Source organism: Martes martes, assembly GCF_963455335.1.
Source record: "Martes martes genome assembly, chromosome: 15".
NCBI lineage: Eukaryota > Metazoa > Chordata > Mammalia > Carnivora > Mustelidae > Martes > Martes martes.
In genome coordinates this window covers 6,305,048-6,325,301 of record NC_137903.1, presented here as the reverse complement: position 1 = coordinate 6,325,301, position 20,254 = coordinate 6,305,048, and the positions used below count along the sequence as shown (strand labels likewise).

Here is a 20,254-nt window from a genome sequence, read left to right as displayed (position 1 = left end):
GGGTTCTGGGATTGAGCCCCAGGTCAAGCTCCACACAGAGTCTGCTCATCTCTCTCCCTCTGCTTCTCCTCACCCCTGCTCACACATTCTCACTCTCAAATAAAATCTTTTTAAAAAAAAATTAAAAGAAAAAAAAGGAACCTCAGGCTTGAGTTGTAGTTGAGTTGGAAATAGGACTCTGAACTCATAAGTACATTTATATCTGTCACATTCATTCTTGAGCTCTCTTTGTATGTATTATCCCAGCCACTTTCCCATGCTGATTTTTATTTAGAAATAAAAGTCCGCATCAGGGCGCCCAGGTGGCTCAGTTGGTTAAGCGGCTGCCTTCAGCTCAGGTCATGATCCCAGGGTCCTGGGATTGAGCCCCGCACTGGGCTTCCTGCTCTCCCTCTCCCTGCTGATCCCCCTGCGTGTGCTTGTTCTGTGTCAAATAAAGTCTTTTAAAAAATAAATAAAAATCAGCATCTCAGGTGCCCATACAGTGGTCTTGAAAAATCATCTTGCATTAAAAGATACCAGAAATGGCGGATTCCAGTCTGAGGCAGAAAAAAAATAGGAGGAGCCGAAGAGAGGAGAAGGGGGAAGGAGAACAGCAAGAGAGCAGGGAGGACGGAGAGAAAAACCTCCCAGGCCCCAAAGAGAGGCCACCTGCCAGGTAGTGTGCACTCAGCAATGCAAGGAAAGACGTATCACAGGACGGGGAGGGAGACGTGGATCAGCCCTGGCGGGTCCCACATGACACGTCGAGGCAATCATCGGCAGTGTCCAGCCAAATGCTTCAGCCTACAGACTCTCGCCTTCTGGCTTCACGGAGGAAACCATCACTGTCGCGTGGATGGCCCTCCAACCCTCTTGGCCAGCTGCCGTCAAACCTGCCGGCCACCTTCTGATGGAGACCTACGCACCTGGGGCCCCCACGCTCTTACCTGCGGGGAGACAAGTGCTGCGTTCGCATCCGCAAGCATATCCAGTCCCTCGTTCAGTTATGCCTCTCCGTGGGAAGCCACAGAAAGGCATTCTGTCCCGACCAGCTGGTCCATCTGACTAACCGGGGCCTGCTTGTAGATGGGCCTGCCTGCGCGCACATCAGTGTCCTAGCTGCGCGAGCACTCGCCTGGGAGCTTTTAAATTCCAGGGATAGAAAGGCCCCAGCCCAGGCAGAGGGAAGGAGAATCCCTAGGGGACAGAGGCATCTCTGTTTTGTAAGTTCTCGTGGGATCCCCAGGTACAGCTGGGTTTGCAAAGCTCCACCGACATATGAAGGGGGAGAGAAGGCTGCCCTCGGGACGAAGGCCCGGCAGGCCCGAGAGCTGGCAGGCACACAGAGCCCCCCGCCGCCCCGAATTTCTACAAAATCCAAGACTAAGCTCGGTCTTTTGTTTTTTCCCCCTCCTTTGCCTTTCTGCAGAACATGACCCTGTAGTGTTCTACTGTTTTCAAAACTTCTCTTTTGGCTGCAATAGGGAAAAATGGACAACCGAGACTTCAAAGGTTTTTTTACCCACCCCCCCCCACCGAGGAGAAAAAGGTGTAAATATTTGAGAACATAAGACACAGAGCGAATAAATTCTGCATGTGTGTGGTTACTTCAGCAACACACAGATGAAGAGCTCGGGGCAGAAGCAACAGATCCGCCTCCCACCCCCCCCCCCCCCGAGAGCGGGCACACCGCGGCCGGGAACACGGGGAGCACCACGTGCCGTCTGGCTGCGTTCTGGCTGTTTGCTCTAATTGATCCGTCAACCAGTATGTGGACATTAGGTAATTGGGATGTGACTTCATCGGGAAAGGGGGATGGTCTGCAGAAGGAATGGGAAGAGTCCAACAGAATCAGACTCTTGAGTTGGAGGGGACCTTGGGGATCCGCTGAGATTTCAGCTGTGAGAGTTCAGCTCTGGTGTCTTACAGGTGGGGGGGCCTGAAGTACAAAGAGATGAAAGGGACAAGGTCCAGGCTGTTGATCCAAGGAAGGGTAGGGTTGGCTCTGCCGCCATCCGGGGCTCCTGTGTGCCATATCCGGGTCTCCCCAGCCCCGGTCTCCCTGGGTAAGGAGGAAACGCTGGTGAAGACAAGACTAGCGGGGAGCAAGGAGGGGCATCCCTCCCAAGTGGCAGAACCAGGGCAGCGAGCCTTCCCCCACAGAAGATGGGGGTCCGCAGCCTCACACGTGTAGTTCAGACATCTTAATAAGCTACTACTGGAAAAAGGAAATCGTCACCAGAAGGCATCACTGCCATGAGGCACCTGACCTCTAAGGACCCGAGGGGGGCAGCCTCGCCCGGACACACCAAACCCCTGCTGCATTCCACTCACATCTCCGTGTGTTTACTGAGCAGCTACTGCCGAAAACCCAGAAGCTCAACCCCCTCATGTAGGGCCCAGGCTACGTACACAAAGAACAGGTTATAAGCCTAATGGTGCTTAGCAATTCGAGGAAGACCACCTCCCAAAGTCGGGAGACCAGTGGGAAACCAGCCTTTGAGGCGGGAAGCCCCATAAGAGGACGGAACAGACATACCCATCCCAGCGGGGCAACGAGGAAGCCAGCTTCCTGCCGCGGGCTGGATCACCTTCGGTAAAGGAAAAGGAGCCTCTGATCATAAAAATCTGCACCGTCTTGCCAAGGGAAAGGCTGGGAGGGCAAAGTCCAACACCCTGCGCTCTCCACAAAAACCATTTTGAGAAATATGTCCAACACAACTCAGACAACAAGCGGGCTGGTCAAAGCAGAATTCCCGAGGCAAGAGTGAGGCCAGTGGCCCCACTCCAGACAAAGGCACCAGGGAAACGTGGTGGGGAGCGAAGCAATGCTTGCTTAGTGACATTGGCCTTGTTCGCTTGTTCATGCAAGGTCAGTGGTGCACCTGTTATGCGTCCATAGTGCATCAGACATGGGCTCATTCTGGGACCTCACTGGACAGCAGTTACCACAGAGGGGGACGGGGGGACACTGTATGAGACAGAAGTGGTTGGGATACAGGCAGGGAACATTAGCCGAAGGCCTAGGGACACCCTGGAAGTTGCTGTCTGATGCCTCTAACAACATTATTAGCCTCAGGAACCCATTACAGATCTGTCACCAGTGACTTCTAGAATGGCCACCTGAAGTACTCATGTATCAGCAACCTCTACTTCAAGAGACCGGGAGGGAGAAGGGGTCGTCCTAATCCCAGCTTGCGGAGAAGGTCAGCTAGCCAGCCCTTCCGAGCAGCCCACTCAGCCTTTTCCGCCTTTCTCGAGGGGCTCCCGCAGACAGTCGCATGTTCATCATGTGGCTGAACGAACATGAAACTGCCGCATGTCAGCAGCCTCAACGCGCTTCCCCAGCTCTGATGGAGTGAGAGACGTCAGGACCGCTCAAGGAAGGTAGAGAATTCCACACGGGACATCAGGACTTGGCACAGCCAAGGGTCCAGCCCTGGCCAACAGCTTCGGGCCAGACAGAGAGAGGAGGCAAGCGAAACCACCTTTCAAGTTCATGCAGTTCAGACTTCAGAGGATCCTCTAATGGAGGTGGTTTAAAGCTTTGTCACACGAGTCCCAACAATCCGATCCACTTTCCTAGGAAGCACAGAGTATTTAATTCTGCATCTTTCCTGACTCTCCTTCCCAATACAGCCTGGCCCTAGTCTGTCTTTGTAACTTCTCTGACCTCTACCCCTTCATTTCCATGTTCCCCACCCTTTGTCACCCTGGTTCGGATCCTACACTTGGGTTTTTAGCACTGGTCCTCTGTTTGCTTTATTTTTACAAACAGCTCTTCTCTCCTCATCCCAAGACACTGTGTGTGCATATTCATACACACATGCATGTAGGTCATCCCCTAGAAACATTTTTTGTTCCCTACTGTTCACAAGCTACATCTCTCAAGCCTGGTATTTTTAAGATTTTATTTATTTGTCAGAGAGAGAGAGCGCACAAGCAGGCAGAGTGGCAGGCAGAGGCAGAGGGAGAAGCAGGCTCCCCACTGAACAAGGAGCCTGATGCGGGACTCAATCCCAGGACCCTGGGATCACAACCTGAGCCAAAGGCAGACATTTAACCAACTGAGTCACCCAGGTATCCCTCAAGCCTGGTATTTAAAAGCTTCCTGGGGTATGGGTTCTCCTACCTCATGCATTTCTTCATATCTGTGGTTTTCTTACTCTTAAAAAAAAAAAAAAAAGGTACTAAAACCCTACATATAAACCCTCATCTCCCCCACTCCCACCACAGGACAGCTTTCCCTTCACTTCCCTAAAAGCTGCCCACTCCCGTCACTATTCATACACATGATCCTTCCAAACTGAAAGGTGCCTATACCTCTTGGCAAATTCCAGAAGGGAACACGGGCCCTGGTTCCAACCGCAAACAGCTCTCACCGGTCTATTACTAGCCCCTACCAATACACATACACACACACACACACACACACACACACACATGCAACCCACTCTTTGCACAACTACTACAGTGACATTCTTACAGTCAAGAATCCCCATTTCATGCCCCTGCAGGACCCCTTGCAAAGTCACAGACCAAGCCACTAGCTGCAGCCTCGGAACACCATCCTGGGGCTGGGGAAGAAGATGGACAGATAAGCTCTCCCCCAGCACAGCAGTACCCACAGCTCATGGAGAGCGCTCAGTGGAACATCCACTGGAAAAAGCAAGGCCTTGTTTTAGCAAATTCGTGGCCCAGTGTTGCCTAGATTTGGGGATAGAGTGACCTTGGACAAGTCACTTAATACAGAGCCTCCTAAACCACCATGATAAGAGAGAAAATACCATCTCTCATGCAGCGTACTTACAAGGATTGAATGAGAAAGGGTGTGAGGCACCTCGGAGAACACCCAGCACATGGTATGTGACCCTACCCACTCCTACCATCGTGCCCATCTTTCCACATATCCGTATCTCCCCAGCTAGCGGGACGGACTTCCAGTCACCATCCAGTCTTCTGGCTCTCTGACCCCAGTACCAAGCACTGTGCCCCCAGTACAGAAGCACGATAAATACGTCCTATAGGACTGGATCTATTTCTACACCTGCAGTTAGGAACATGTATTCTGGGAACACAAGTTAGCTTCAGAACGGGCCACTTGGAGGGAAGCCATAAATCTATGGAAGGAAAGTGACTATCAGGGTCTTAAGGACTTAGGAGGGGTTACACAAAGATTCATAAAGACCAGCCCTTGGGGAAGAGACGAGGGCCTCTGGTCATTCCACCAGAACTGCCTCCGCTGGCTCCAGCCGCTGACCCCAAGATTCTCAATTATGCGTCCTGATTTGATTACAATCACCTGGGGGAGCTTTACCGACGTATAGAGGACAAGGTTCTAGTTTTGGGCGTACCCATCGCTTCAACAAGTCCACTCGTTGAGCACTCGGTGCTCACCAGCACAAGCGTCGTCATCATCCGATAACCCTGCGATGCTATTACAAGATCATCAACCAAGCTCCCTCTGCTGCACTGCTCATCTCGGACTTACTCTGTAACTGCGAGTTTGCACCTTAGTCCCCCATCACCTCTCTCACGCACCCCTCTAGTCCTCCCGCTGACAAGCACCGAGAACTCCAGCTAGGACACAGAAAACAAGCAGAAGAGGGCTCAAAGATGGAAAGAAGGCCAACCAGCCAGGGACCTCAGCACCCAAGGCACGACGTGGCAGTAGGGTTCCCTGGGTTTTCTTTCTGCCTCATGTATCCCAGACTGGTTGCTGGAGAAATCAGAGACCCAGGAAAGCCAACAGAGAGACAATTTAAAAAATCCCAGGACACCTGGCTGGCTCAGTCCCAAGAACAAGCAACTCTTGATCTCCTGGTTGTGAGTTCGAGCCCCACGTTGGCTGGAGAGATTCCTAAAAAAATAAAAAAAATTTGTAAAAGTCCCAAGATGAGGGGCGCCTGGGTAGCTCAGTGTGTTAAGCCTCTGCCTTCGGCTCAGGTCATGATCCCAGGGTCCTGGGATCGAGCCCAACGTCGGGCTCTCTGCTCAGCAGGGAGCCTTCTTCCCCACCTCTCTCTCTGCCTGCCTCTCTGCCTACTTGTGATCTCTCTCTCTCCATCAAATAAATAAATAAAATCTTCAGAAAAAAAAAAAGAGAGAGAGAGAGAACCCATGACAGAACTAAATGCTATTGGTAGGGGCGCCTGGGTGGGTCAGTGGGTTAAAGCCTCTGCCTTCGGCTCGGGTCATGGTGCTGGTGTCCTGAGATGGAGCCCCGCATCGGGCTCTCTGCCCAGGACGGGGGCAGCTCCACATGACAGAGTTTTAGACAATGACAGCCCTACTCTAGCCCAGCGTCACAGAAGAAAACCGTGCCCCCACCTTCTGGTTCAAGAAACCTGCTTTTGGGGGCACGTGGGTGGCTCAGTGGGTGAAGCATCTCCCTTAGGTTCAGGTCATGATCTCAGCGTCCTGGGACTGAGCCCCCCAGTGGACTCCCCGCTCAGCAGGGAGCCTGCTTCTCCCTCTCCCGCTCCCCCTACTTGTGTTCTCTCTCTCTCTCTCTCAAATAAAATGTTTTTAAAAAAAGAAAGAAACCTGACATCTGCCTTCATCAGGCTGGAAAGAGATGCTTCACCCTTTCCCTCTTCCCGGGGCTATCAGGGAAGGCTGAAGGGAAGCCGGCCCACCAGGATAACATGACCCCCCTGCTGGGGGGCAGAGGAGGCCTACCAGAGAGTCCAGAACTTTCACCACCACCCAGAAGTTAAACAGGCAGAGGGTCAGCAGAGACCCCACGAGTAACACCAGTGAGGCACTCCCGCCCGGCTCCGGCATGGTCTCAGCCGAGGCCAATAAAGACTCTAGACTTCCATCCCCACCTGACGGTAATGAGACAGCGCTCCCCTCCCCTGCCATGGGCAGAAACATCTTGCTGAAACAGAAGATTTAATTAAGACCCAGAAGCTCCTAATACCCAAAATGTCCAGGTTTCAATCAAAAATCATTCGTCACTCCAGGAACCAAGAAAATCTCGACATGAATGAGAGAAGACAGCAACACAAGCCAACACCAAGAGGAGGATATATTAGAATTATCTGACAAAAATTTTAAAGCAGCCGTCATTTAAGTATGTGCTTGGGAAAAAAAAACAAAAAAAAACCAAAACAGCCTCAGCAAAGAAACAGAAGACATGAAAACTGCAACTTCCAGGAGGCACCCCCTACTAACTGAATTCGAATCGCCGAGAACAGCCGGCCATCAGAACGTGTTTTCTTAACTCCCGGATGAGCACCAGGTGTGAGAACCAGTGCTCCAGCTTCATCAAATTAGAGTGTCTATCAGCATCACCTGGAAGACGTATGTGATCACGAAAGATCAGGCCCTAATGCTCCTTCAACAAGCCCAGGCCTCTGTATTTTGGCTGATTTCCAGATGATTCTGAGAGACGTCAAAGTTTGAGAACAGCTGCTTTCGCTAACGGAAGGCATCTGCGGGAGAGTCTCCTCGTGGAAGGACGCTGCAAAATTCTTGACCTGAAGGAGGAAAGAATTGCATTTCAGTAACCTTGAGTCCAGGGGTCAAGTTTCAATCCTTCTTTGGGGACGGGTGCCCAGGATACGACGTGTTCAAGCGGCGCTGCCAAATTAAAGAAAATCCACACACGTGGAGGGCCAGCTTGGAAACGCCACCACAGCCCAGGTACGGGTCATGTGTGTTTATGTGGAAAGAGCGTGGGAGTGAGATGTCATGCTACCTGTCACCGGCCCCTGGGAGACATTAATCTTCCTCTTGGCAGAAAAAGAAAACGCTTCCACATGAGCGCCTCTGCCCATCCCGAGAGGCCAACACAAAAACGGAAGCGTCCGCAATCGAGCCCGAACAAAAGGGCACCACCGAGGAGCCTCTCTGCGGTGGGCTGTGGGCTGAGAGCTCCAAGCGAGAGGGACAGGGGCTCCCCGTGGGAGGCGGCCCACATTCACTCTCTCCTGGAGGGGCCTCCGGGCCGAGAGGACGGGTCCTCAGGAGCCCAGAAAGGCCGAGAAGGGCCGTGGAGGTGGCCGGGAGGAAGAGGGGTGGTGAGGGGGAGTGGAGCCCCCCACGACACAGGAAGTGCACAGCCAGAGCCCAGCAAATAACCCTCTTCGGGAAGGAAGGGCCTCCCCAGCTCCTCTCCGCCCAGCCGCCGGCCCGCTCACAGACGCCGCACGTCCGTGTCTAGACAGCAGCAACGTGGCGCACCAGAGGGGTCTTTGCAAGTGGCCTGTCGCCCACTGGCACACAGCAGCAGACCGGTCCCCGGGTCCCAGGCAGGACCTCAGTGGGAGGTGCGAGACCACCCCTCTAACAGGCCATTTGCCCATGCGATCCAGCCTGAAGAGATGTGCCTCGGTTTCCTCATCTGCAAAATGGGAACAGCACCTCCCCCCCTGCAGGGCCACTGTAAAGATTAAATCAGTCAACATACGTAAAACGCTGAGAACCAAGCATAAAATATGGTACTTGATAAACATTAGCTCTTAAAGATCGGCAGTGATGATGCCCTGAGCCCAAACGCCTGGCTTTGGCTGGGGGGACCTATCCATTACCAAACTGTCTCCCTATGCCTCGGCTTCCCCATCTGTAAAACGGGAAATAAGAGTACCTTCACTCCCACGGCTGCTGGGAAGACGAATCATTTCAGAGAATATGAACAGGGCCTGGAACACAGTAAGTGCTTTTAAAATGACCATGATTATGGGGGCACCTGGGTGGCTCAGCGGGTTAAAGCCTCTGCCTTCAGCTCAGGTCCTGATCCCAGTGTCCTGGGATCAAGCCCCACATCGGGCTCTCTGCTCAGCGGGGAGCCTGCTTCCTTCTTCTCTCTCTGCCTGCCTCTCTGCCTACTTGTGATCTCTGTCAAATAAATAAAATCTTAAAAAAAAAATAAAAATAAATAAAATGACCATGATTACGATGTTGGCTTTCTATGATGTGGACAGCATGAGGCAGGCACGTGGCGCTTCCGCTGGGCTCTAGAGGAGCTTACGGCCTAGGTTGGGAGGCCAGAGATGCACACACCCGACCAGCAGGGAACAGCAGCACTGAACCCAGGACCTGGGGCAATTCTGCAAGCATGCGTCTCCCTCTCCTGTGCTCACACGCAGGCTAACGCAGTTCAGAATGTTCTGGGTGCAGGAGAGTTCCAGGTCTCATTCAGCTCTCAAGGCTGGTCAGGGGAACAGTCCTCCTGGAAACATGGTAGCTTCCAGAATAAATGGGAGAGAGCCCACAGCCCTCCATCTGCACAGATGGACCATCAGGGTTAAGACCCACGAGACCCCGTCAAGTGCTGCAGAAAACCGACAAGAAAACCGCCGGGCTCACACGCAGGGGCAGGGAGGGGAGCAAGGGGTCCGAGGTGTTCGGGCGCTCTGGGCGTGAAAGCTGCTGGAAGTGCCCGGGTAAGTAACTTCTAAAGCCAGCTGCTCCGGGGCTTACAAGGAAACATGATGCTGAATCGAAAAATTGAAAAGGGAAATGTAAGCATCACGAGATATTAATTAATCCCACGATGCCAGATTCCTTCAGCTTAGATTACCTCTGCTTAAAGAAATATTTATCCAAGACATTCAGGGAAAGACAGTGAAGACAGACAGCATCCCGCACGCCAGGAGATTCTGTGATTTTTAATCCTAACGAGGATTAAAGGCTGAAACACATGTGATGGGGGCATGCACCAGAAGCTAGTTAACCCTTTTTTTTTTTTTTAATTCCCTCCCGAGGAGGCTGACAGCTATTTTAAGCCCCCAAAGCAGCCACGCTGTCTGAGTTGCAACTTTGGGAATCCAAGTGGTCCTGTAGCTACAGCTTTAAACGGGCCTGCGGCGTAGATACGCTACCAGGCCTCTGACTTGCCAAAGAATTAATCTAATGCCGCAGGTTACAACCACGCACAGATGCAACCTATGGTGCAATTTGTAGGACAAAATAATAAATAATAATAATAGTAACAGCAGCCCAGCCTGGGCCAGGCTCTGCACGAGGCGTTCCATGTGCAACTCATTAACCCCAGGAGCTAGGGGTACGTGTACCCTCTTTTTACAGACCAGGGTGCCATGGGGCAGATGTTGAGTAACTCATAGAAGGTCACACAACAAGAGAGGGACAGGGCCAGGATTTGGACCCAAGCACAGTCTGGGTCCTGAATTCACGCTTTACTATACTGTCAACCAAATCCACGTCCCTAAGATTATAAACTAGCAAGTTAAAGGAAACAAAACAATGAATGGGGGTGGGGGGTACCAATTCATTAATGAGAACACAACAGGCTGAAAATGTTTTGGGTTTTTTTTCTTTTTACTAATAAATGACAATTATCTCCTCCTGAAACTGGCCAGATGTTCTGTAATCAAAGATTCTAATTCCATGGCATATCCATCATGGGGATTCCATTTAATTCAGGGAAAATACTTACTCGGCACTTCCTCTGGAAGGAAGAGGCATGGGGCTGGGCGGGCGGGGGGGGGGGCGGGGGCGGCGGCTGTGCGCGGAGGGCGTGCGTCCTGAGAGGCCAGGGGACTGCAAGTCACAGACATAGAGCAAGAGACCAGGTCAGGAGTGGATGGGAGCTGGCGGAGGCCTATCCAGTCCTTGGGCTCACGTCAGCACCCTCCTGGCAGTTCTCACAGGGAGCATCTCAGAAATTATGTTCATTTACTGCAAATATACATTCTCTATGCAAGGCACTGCACTCAGCACTGCAGAAGGCATGGGGGTGGGGGGGCCCAAAGTGACAAGGCCACTGATGATGGCACAGGGAGAAAAAATCAGCTGCTTAACTGCACGTGAGGTCTGGTTAGTCCCCTCAACACAGAGGAGGGACAGGTCACATCTGCCCCAGCAAGTGACACTAGGCTAGGTCTGCGTGGGACATGACATGGGAGCCTAGGGAATGGGGTATACTCTGATCGGCTTGGAGTGTGGGGTGATAAGGGGAATTGTTCAAAAACAGCCCTGAATATCATGCTAAGAATTTTGGATCTAATATAGTAGGCTTGCAGACTCTTTGTGTTTTTGAGTAGGAGGACAACATAATTATATTGCAGGAAAATTACCAGAGCAAAAGTTTATAGGATCAAGTGGAGGCCTCCAGAAAGTTATTCAAACAGTCTGGGAAGAGGCGGTTAGCATCTGAGCCAGCCAGAGGTGGGAAAGCATGAAACGGGCAGGGTGCATGGGTGGGGGTCATCGAGAAGATTCAAGAACGCGGCAACTGACTTGACAGGGGGATTCACGGAGAGAAGAACCTGGCCACAACGGGGATCCAGTGACCAGCCGATGAGTCTGCTGTTAAACCAAAGGGTCCAGGCAGTGCTCCAGAATGTCAGGCCTCAGTGCCCGAGAGCATGGTGGGGTCACGCAAAGAGAGGCCCCAGGTCAGAGAGATTTGCCAGCTTATCCATATTCCTTGGGGCAGAGACGGTCAGCGGAAGCAGCAAACAGAGATCTGGAGGCTGGACTAGAGTTAGAGGTCCAGGAGCCAACCTGCCTAGCAGCGAGGAGGGGATGCAAACAAGCCCCCACAGGAGAGGTCCAAGGGAGGAGAGGGAACGGCCGGCAAGGAGGAGGGCAAGTTAGAGGGACAGGCGGAGCACAGCCACCTGAGAGCCTGCTCGGAGAGCAGACTAAGGCAATCCGAGGAGGAGGACAGGCTGCACAGCAAGAAAATCAGCAAGGAACAAGGACAGAAAAGGGAAACCGTACAACAGTTCCTCTATGTGGGAGCCAGGACAGAAGTCAGCACACCTCCAGGAGCTGAAGAGACCCTGGGAAACTGCAGAGACTAGACGGCTCTCTCCCGGGACTGAGCTGCGAAAGGGAGGGAGGGACACTTATTAAAGAAAGAGATGCAGAGAAGTGAGTCGTCATGTAGGCAGCGCATTCCTGGGCAGAGACAAGTGAGGAACTGGGGACGAAGGTGGGCCCAGGGAAAAGTGGGGGTTGCCAGTGCACGGGAGATTGAACAAGAATTCTGCAGAGGACGGAGGGCAGAGGGATCCCCAAAAAGGAAGCGGGACAAGGAAAAAATATATAATTGGACTTCATCGCAACGAAAAACATCTGTGTTTCAAAGGGCAGCATCAAGAGAGTAAAAAGACTACCCGCAGGATAGGGGAAAACGCGCTCACATCTACAGAAAGGACTTGAATACAGAATAAGGAACTTTTACAGCTCAAGAACTTTTTTAAAAAGACAATCCAAGGGGCGCCTGGGTGGCTCAGTGGGTTAAGCCTCTGCCTTTGGCTCAGGTCATGATCCCAGGGTCCTGGGATCGAGCCCAGCATCGGGCTCTCTGCTCAGCGGGGAGCCTGCTTCCCCCTCTCCCTACCTCTCTGCCTACTTGTGATCTCTTTCTCTCTGTCAAATAAATGAATAAAATCCTTAAAAAAAAAAAAAGACAATCCAAAAATGGGTCAAGGATCTAAATAGACATTTCTCCAAAGACAACATATAAATGGCCAATAAACACATGAGAAGATGTTCTTTATCGTATTCATCAGAGAAATGCAAATCAAAACTACAATGAGACAGCATTTCCACACCCACCAGACTGGCTAGACTCAAAAAGCCAGACGATAGCAAGTGCCGATGAGGACATGGGAAACCCAAACCCTGCTGGTGCTAATGGGGCAACCACACTGGAAACAGCCCCTACCGGTTCCACAAAGAGTGAAACCCAGTTACTAGGAGACCAGGCAATTCCACTCCTCCTTATCTACCCACAGGAAATGAAAATGGACATCCCCACCAAAACGAGGACACTCGTGCTTACAGAAGAAGTCTTCATAGAAGCTAAAGAAGGAACCTCAGCAGCCATTGGTGGATGAATGGATAAAAATGTGGTATGTCCACGCAGTGGTGTATGATTTGGCCATTAAAAGGAATGAAGCACTCACCCCGGCTTCAGTACGGACTGAAAACATGCTAAGTTAACGATGTCACCCGCAGGGTGCCTGGCTGGCTCAGTCCACTAAGCGTCCGACTCTTGGTTCCAGCTCAGGTCGTGATCTTGGATGGTGAGATCAAGCCCCTCATCGGGCTCCATGCTCAGTGGGGAGTCTGCTTAGAGATTCTCTCCCTCTGTTCCTTTCCACCCCGTGCGTGCGGGTGCACTCTCTCTCAATTAGATAAATCTTAAAAAAAAAAAAAAAGATGCCACTCATATGCACACGCACACACACGCACACAAAAACATATTATATGATTTTACGGATATGAAATGCCAAGAATAGGCAAATCCAGAGACAGAAAGTAGTTTAATGATTGCTTAGGGCTGGGATGGATGGGAGGGTAGGGGGATGTTAAATTGAGAGTATGGAGGCTTCTTTTTGAGGTGATGAAAATATCCCAAAACTGACTATGGTGATGGTTGCATGTATCTGTGAATATACTAAAACCCCTTAATTGTGTATTTCATGTTAGTGAACTGTATGGCATGTGACTTATGCCTCAATAAAACTCTCAGAATGTTGCAGGGAAAGGAAGCTCATTTTCCGAAAAGAGGAAGGAAAGCAGCAGACACCAAGTTTGCAATGTTGGGCAGCAAAGTGGAAGGAGCAGAAAGGGTGATGGGCATGGCCCCAGGCAGCCCTGGGAAGCAGGGCAAGGATGGCAAGTTCACCAGGGAGCTAAAGGCATCAAGGCGAAGAGGGTGTGAGGAGGCGGATAATTATAGTCAAAGAAAGCATTCTGAAAGTTCAAGTTCTTGGAAGTAGCAGCATTATGAGTAAGCAATAATAAACGGTGAGTCTGATTAGGGTCTTGGACATAATGACTGGCAAAGGTCAACATTATATGTGGCTGAATGATCTGCACATTGAAAGGACCGGGACAATTTGCGCCAAGGAGACAAGACTGAAAGCCATCAATTCATGAAATGTGTGGCTAGGTAGAAACAGACCTGCCCACCAGATCCCCAAACATCCGCTGTGGAGGAACACAGTGGGGCACCTGCACGAATAAAAACAGCCATTATCTCAGAGCAGCGCTGCATCTCTGAAACTGACTGCCCCCCAAAAGTGGTCCAGCAGAAGATAACAATGGGAGGGGCGCCTGGCTGGATCCGTCAGTAGAACACTCGACTCTTGATCTTGGGATCGTGAGTTCAAGGCCCATGTTGGGGGCAGAGCTTACTTAATTAAAAATAAAAAAAGATTACAGTGAGTTTAAAAGCATCTGGACAAATACGTAAGAAGGTGAAATGAAACTCTGATTCAATGGCAGTGTCAGTATATACAGCAGGCCCTCCATTTGAACCCCTACTGGTCCAGAAGACAAGACCTTGGAGGCAGAACTCCCACACCCAGGATATTGTAGAGTCGGGATGAGAGCTCTTCACCATGCTACACACTCAAGTATGAGTCAGAGCACCCCATTTATGGTGAGCCAATAATGTAATGTCCTAATCTGGAAGCCCTCGCCACAGCATGCTCAAGTGGCATCCACAAGCAGCCTGCTGTCCAGGGTTTCTGGAATCTCTAAAATCCAAATCACGGGAACCACCAGCCAGTGAAACCATTTAGCAAGGAGGGAAATATGACCAGACAACAGAGTTCAGATTTGACCAAGAGCTCCCCAACTGCAAAATCACTCCACAATAGGACAATATCTTTACTGCTTTCAGACTTTCTACAGTGGGTACTTTCTTCCACTTGACAAACACTTTGTTAATGCTGGCTACGTATGCCCCGATGCTGGGGCAGGGTTTCCACACAGAGGCAGGAGACAACATCCTCAAAGAACACGCACATCCCTGCAGACAGTGTATGCAGAGGGGCACAAAATCTCGTAGCCAACCGTGACCCAAAGACAGCTTCGGCAATCTCTCCCACCCCGTGTGCACCCGTACAATGTGGCCTTAATGCTCGCCCCTCAGGAATGAAGTCCACCTCTCCTCTCCTTGAACCTGAGCCAGCCTATGGCCCGATTTAACCAACAGAATACAAAAATGACCCTGTGTTAACTCTGGAAGACAGGCCTTCGAGGCTCTGCCTTTACTGCTTAGAACACTCCCTCCCGAAAGCCAGCTGCCAGATAAAAGGGCCATCATGCTATGAGGACATCCAAGCGACCCCGTAGAGAGAACCGCCACTGGGAGAACCGGCCATGTGAGAGAGGCCTTCGAGGACCATCCAACCCGACCCAGCCACAGCTAAAGGAAGCCAAATGACTGAGCCCGTCAACAACAACACGTGCAACAGAACAGCCCAGCCAAGCCCCGCCTGAATTCCTGGCCGCACAAAATAAACAGATGCTGCGTAAAGCCACTTCGTGTTCGGGTAATCGGTTAAGCAACAAGAGATTCCTGAAACTGACTTGAAGCCAGGAAAGCAGGCCTGACTCCTGGATCTCATCTTATCTAGCAAGGTGAGCCTGGGTCAATGACTTCCCCTGCACTGCAGTTTCCCCAGCTGTAAAAGCAGGGGGTTGTGTACTAGGTAAGCTGAGGTGCTTTCTGGTTGTGACAGTCTGCGCCAGACCCATGGTCTCCAGGAAGGGTTGAGGCGATGAGCGCTGGGTATACAGACTGGGCATCAGGAGGAGGAACCGGAACCAGGAGACAACGGCCCTGGGGCAGCAGCAGCTCCATGGCTCGTAGTAAGTCCTCACTAAATATCAGCTAGAATCAGACGGTCGGAGCAGTTCCGTGATGCTAGACAAGTTAATCCCTCTGATCCCCAATTTTTTTCATCGGAGAAACAGAGAGAACACGAATGCTTCTGTTTCTACCTGAAGAAAAGGCTTTGTATGGGAAAGTCCCATGTGAATTTAAAAAAAAAAAAAAAAACCTACAAAATGCATAACCACCAAAGCCATGCCCAGTCCCCTCCTCACCCAGCACGGGGAGACAGTCGGTCAGTGGCACTGGCTACCAGGAAGACACACGGGGAGAGAGGGAGAGGCAGGGACAGAGCAGCCACACAAGAAGCCATCAGGCCGAGTAAGATTTTACCACCCACCTCCCAGCAAGGATCAGTGGGCTAGGCACCCATGCTGCCCACAGAGGGCAGGTAATCCCTTAGGAGCAGCGCCCAACCCAAGGGGATATCTGCAAACAGCCCAACACTAAAAGTTTACGGAATTTCCTACATCAGAGTCCGAGAGGCCAGCAACCTGAGAATGCCCCGCCAGGGAGCCATGAATCAGACCACCGCCCAGCACAGAGTGGACACTCCATAAAAATGACTAAGTAAGCACGCGATCTGGGAGTCTGGAGGAGTCAAAGCTCCCAGTAGTTGAAATGCTGGCTTTGCCATCCACAGCTGTGTGCACCACAGCAGGCAACAACCTCCCCAGCCTATACCGTCATTTATAAGACATGAGGAGACCCGCCTCCAGGGAAGCAGTGAGAATCACATGAAACCACACATGAAAAACATCTGAGATTAAGTGCATGATGTTTTTTGTTTTCTTTTTCTTTTTCGAGAGAGAGAGAGAGAGAGAGATGGGGGAGAAGGAAAGAGCATCTTAAGCAGGCTCCTCAACCAGCATGGAGCCCATCAGGGCTCGATCTATCGACCCTGAGATCACGACCTGAGCCGAAATCAAGAGTCCGGCGCTTAACCCACTGAGCCACCCAGGCACCCTCATGATGTTGTTTTTCAATGCACCGACCCTCTGACTCCCAGACACCCTTCAACCCCAGCCGTAACCTTTCAATCCCTGCAGAGGCCTGAAAATGAGTGGCATCCATCCAAACAGTCCCTGCATCCAGTGTTGATTCTGAAAAACTGCCAGTCCTTGGGACAGAAAAGACCTGGGCTCATTTTCCAAGGGGATCTGACAAGGCTGCGAGATTATATTTACATATCCCTGCGCGTGCTTTTCCAAAACGATGTGGTGCAGATTTAACCCTGACATCCCAAAGAGCTTGAAGGTCCACAGACCCTGCTCTGGTGGAAGGTGGAAACCAGCCCGAGGAGGCGCTTATCGGATGGATCTGGGACAGAAAATCTGATTCCACTGCTACTCAGGTCCCGGCTGATGCGGTTTGAACGTCCTGGTGTCCAGCATCGATTACAAAGGGCTGGGAGTTAGGACCAGTCCTCAGTCAGCCCCGTGCTTTCTCCTCTATCTTGCCGTTCTCAGGGCAGAACCCCTCGGTCGCCTGTGTCTCAAATCTGCATTGGGAACAGCCTGGACCAGCTGTTGTTCCCCATCCTCTAATCAAGCAGCACTGTGTGTGAACCCGGGGAAGTCACTAGAGGAACTACATCACGCAGGCCCCGGACATTTGCTTAGAAAAGAAATTCCATGTAGGGAAGGTGAAGGTAAGATCCAGCAAGTTGGAGGCAAGCCTCAAGCCCAATATTTCTCAAAATCTGGTCCCAGCCACTTGCATTAAATCACTGCAATCCCCATTAAAGGTACCCAGTCCCAGGATCCCCCCAGATGTGTCAAATTAAGATTGGGGGTGGCAAGAATCTGACTTTTCAATAGGATTTTTATGCCTGTCGCGTTTTGACACCTCGTTGGGACCAAAGGCAGAGACTGTGCAAAAAAGAATTAAAAAGGTTTTAAAACACTGTAATTCTTGATCCCCCTTCTTGCCCTCATTCTTATGAAACAGAGCACTGGTGAACCAAACAAGACAAAGCCAATTCCCCAGTTTATGGATACCCAAGAAAACTGAATTATGAGCACAATGAAAAGCCATGCTGTAAAGTGAAAAAGGCTCACCAGAGCAACAGGCCTGGACGAAAATTAACCGAGACATCCCATCTTAGACCAACCAGATCTATTCTGAGAGAAACAAGATAAGATCTTGGCTACAGCCCCACTCTGGTCCCAGCCATACCCACTAATTCCGCTCTGCATTCCACCACAGGGTCTGAGTGGGATGGAGGCAGGGGTGTCCTAGCTCAAGCAAATGTGGTTGGGGGAAGGTTATGGGGGGGGCGGTGGGGGGGAGTAAGATTCACCAGTGATTCACACATCCCCATGAGAAGGAAAAAGATCTAAAGATAACTGACTGCATTGGGCACGTGTCAGACACTCAAAAAATGTTTCACAAATTGAAGGAAATAGCCACCTGATGGAATCATCCTTGCCTGCATCTTCAAAGCCACGAAGGAGAAAAGGGAACGGAGAGTAAAACTGTCTCCACATCTGAAGTAGTGTCGTTTCAAAACCAGCAAGAACCTAAAAAACAACCTCCTGGCAGGGGCAATACCTTCTGTCACTTATCAGCGACAGGCACGCTGCAGGTGCTGAGAAACTCCGAGTCTTTGGGGTCAGGCGGCACGAAGGAAGAGCAGAAGCACTTTCCGCAAGCGATGGGCAGCGGGAGCCCAGCTGCGATCGCAGGAACCAGAACGCCTCCCTCTGGGAAGTGCATCCCAGGGGGCCAGTCTTATCGCGCACCTCCGGGTCCAGTCCCGAGGCTTGCGCCCCGCCCCCTCCCCAAGGACGGACCCGGGGCTCTGGCCTTGGCGCTGAAAATTCCAGTCATCCCCGCTAAATTCTTCAACAGCGGTTCCCTACTAGCTGCTGAAACTTAACATTACGCCACAAAACTAGCAAATGGGCAGCTTTCACCCCTCCCCCTTCAATGACTGGCGCCTGCAAAGGAGTCCTGGCAAATCAGGCATTTAAGAAGTGACTGACACCTGGACCCGGTTACCTGAAATCTAGAACAAAAACCAACACAGAAACACCCCGGTATTATTTTCCTCGATCAGGAAGTAGGCATTCCCCCCCCCCTTTAGAAAAGCAAAAACAAAAACAAAAACACCTTCCTGAAAGCACCTCTCCCGCGGGATCCCAGCAGGTAAATAACACCAGAGCTTCCCCAAAGCGATTCTAAAGAATCAGGGGTCCAGGCTGCGCTCCCCCGCTGGCGTCTCCTGCTCGGAAGGAGGGATCGGGAAGTCAGGCCGTCCCGGGAGGTGAGGATGGGGGCGTCTGCAGGTGGGAGGAGGGGGCGCAGCAAAACCGCCCAAACTTCCCAGCTGCTCTGAAGCAGTTCTGGGCAGGAGCCCGCGGAATTCAGTCCCGACCAGGGGAGTCACCTCCCTAACAGAAAGGCCCCCCACATCAGCCTGGCCCGCCAGCCCCGCGTCCGCTCGGACGTGCCCCTGGGCGGGTATTGCCCCCACTCGGGGGCCCCTCACCTTGGCCTCGAAGCAGATGCCGTGCTGGAAGGCGTCCTCGTTGTGCAAGGGGATCCGCAGGTCGTGCCCATCGTCCACAAGGTTGTACTTGGTTTTGCTGGGCATGGTGGTGACCCGCGGTGGACCGGCTCCTCCAGAGGCGGCGGCGGGAAGGGGCTGGCCAGACCCGGGAGGGGTGAGGAGGGGAGGGGAGGGGAGGGGCGCGCGGCGGCCGCGGGAGCCGGGACCCGAGCGGCGCCGAGGGCCGGACGGCAGCGGGCTGCGCGGCTGCGGGCGGCGCTGTGGCCGCGCGATTCCTGCGGGCGAGGAGGGCGGCGGCGGCGGCGGCGGGAGCGGGCGGCGCCGGGCCGGGGGAAGGGAGCTGTGGGAGCGCGGCCCGAAGCCGGACCCGGCGCTGCGGCTGCCCGGGACGAGGAAGAAAAGGCGGCGGCGGCAGCAGCGGCGGCGGCGGCGGCGGCGGCGGCGGCGGCGGCAGGAGCGGCGGCGGAGCGGGGTGCCTGTCACGGAGACGCCGGATCGGCCGCCCGGGAGCCGCTCCTCCTGCGGGGCGGGGCCTGGGCCGGCTCCTCCCACGGGCGCCCAGGCCCCGCCCCGCGCCCGCACTGGCCCCGCCCCGCGACGCCCGCCCGCGGAGCAGGTGAAAGTCCTCGGGAGCGCCGTGCCCGCCCTGCCAAGCAGGCGAGCCCTGCGGCCCCGCGCGCGAGCTGCACCGTGCTCCCGGGCGCCCGGGCTCAGCCCTGCTTGTTTTTACGGTCACGTTCGGAGCCGGGTGCCGAGGGTCAGCCGCCGCAGCAGCGCCTTGGATGTTTTGTTTTTGTTGGGGGGGAGGAGGGGCAGTGTTTATTGTCGGGTGTTTACGTTCTCCCGGGAAGGCCCAGCTCCTGGCCCAAATACATCCAAATCAGTAATTGTGAGAGTTCCATTTCCCTGGAGAATCAAGATTGTACCCAGTGGGGGCCCATCACAGCGGCTTTTTGTTCCTTGGAGCGGTGATTTGTGGCTTGTGTAATGGGACCTGGGGGATGCCTTTTGGAATGGTTTTAATATTAAAAAGCCATCAGCCTGTGGAAATGGAGGAGGCCAAAAAAGGAATACTAAGGACAGGAGAATCCTCAGCCTTTTCATTTTTCTTAATTAAACCTTCTGTAACCGGCTATGGACAAGATGAA

The 20,254-nt window shown here is 52.5% G+C and overlaps 1 protein-coding gene across 3 annotated transcripts in view; it reads right to left on the bottom strand.

Moving 5' to 3' along the window:
- The window catches only part of LOC308355608 (carboxyl-terminal PDZ ligand of neuronal nitric oxide synthase protein-like), a 259,956-nt gene extending 240,352 nt beyond the window's left edge, over positions 1-19,604 (bottom strand). For 2 of the 3 annotated variants that reach the window (XM_080823936.1, XM_080823937.1), the window contains exon 1: positions 19,086-19,604. In XM_080823936.1, the coding sequence (XP_080680062.1) occupies positions 19,086-19,190 (105 nt within the window). In that variant the 5' untranslated portion in view covers positions 19,191-19,604. Of the gene's footprint in view, positions 1-7,281; positions 7,404-19,085 lie in introns of those variants that run through there. The other variant, XM_080823938.1, reaches the window with a different exon arrangement.
- Between the last annotated feature and the right edge of the window lie 650 nt (positions 19,605-20,254).